We start from the raw sequence: 490 nt of genomic DNA, 5'->3' as shown, positions 1-490 counted from the left end.
CCTGTCCCGCTCGCTGAAGCTGGCGGCTCTGGGCAGCTTGTTGGTACTGATGGTGCTGCACTCGCCGTCGCTGCTCGCCTCCTGGCAGCGCAATGAACTGACCGACCGGCGCTTCCTGCAGCTCAATAAGTGCCCGGCGTGCTTTGGCACGAGCTGGTGCCGCCGCTTCCTCAACGGGCAAGTAGTGTTCGAGGCGTGGGGCCGCTTGCGCCTGCTGGACTTCCTCAACGTGAAGAACGTCTACTACTGATGGTGCTGCACTCGCCGTCGCTGCTCGCCTCCTGGCAGCGCAATGAACTGACCGACCGGCGCTTCCTGCAGCTCAATAAGTGCCCGGCGTGCTTTGGCACGAGCTGGTGCCGCCGCTTCCTCAACGGGCAAGTAGTGTTCGAGGCGTGGGGCCGCTTGCGCCTGCTGGACTTCCTCAACGTGAAGAACGTCTACTTCGCGCAGTATGGCGAGCCCCGCGAGGGTGGCCGCGCGTGGTGCT

At 64.5% G+C, this 490-nt stretch overlaps 1 protein-coding gene across 1 annotated transcript in view; it reads left to right on the top strand.

Moving 5' to 3' along the window:
• Window position 1: 1 nt before the first annotated feature.
• The window catches only part of LOC102252596 (chromosome unknown open reading frame, human C3orf58), a gene marked incomplete at its 5' end in the record, with an annotated part of 38,809 nt that continues 38,320 nt past the window's right edge, over window positions 2-490 (top strand). The window contains 2 exons of the mRNA XM_014539254.1: window positions 2-193; window positions 394-485. Coding sequence (XP_014394740.1) covers window positions 2-193; window positions 394-485 — 284 coding nt within the window. The remainder of the gene's footprint in view (window positions 194-393; window positions 486-490) is intronic.

This window comes from Myotis brandtii, unplaced genomic scaffold (genome assembly GCF_000412655.1).
Source record: "Myotis brandtii unplaced genomic scaffold, ASM41265v1 scaffold210, whole genome shotgun sequence".
NCBI classification, from domain to species: Eukaryota; Metazoa; Chordata; class Mammalia; order Chiroptera; family Vespertilionidae; genus Myotis; species Myotis brandtii.
This window is presented reverse-complemented; position numbering and strand designations above follow the sequence as displayed.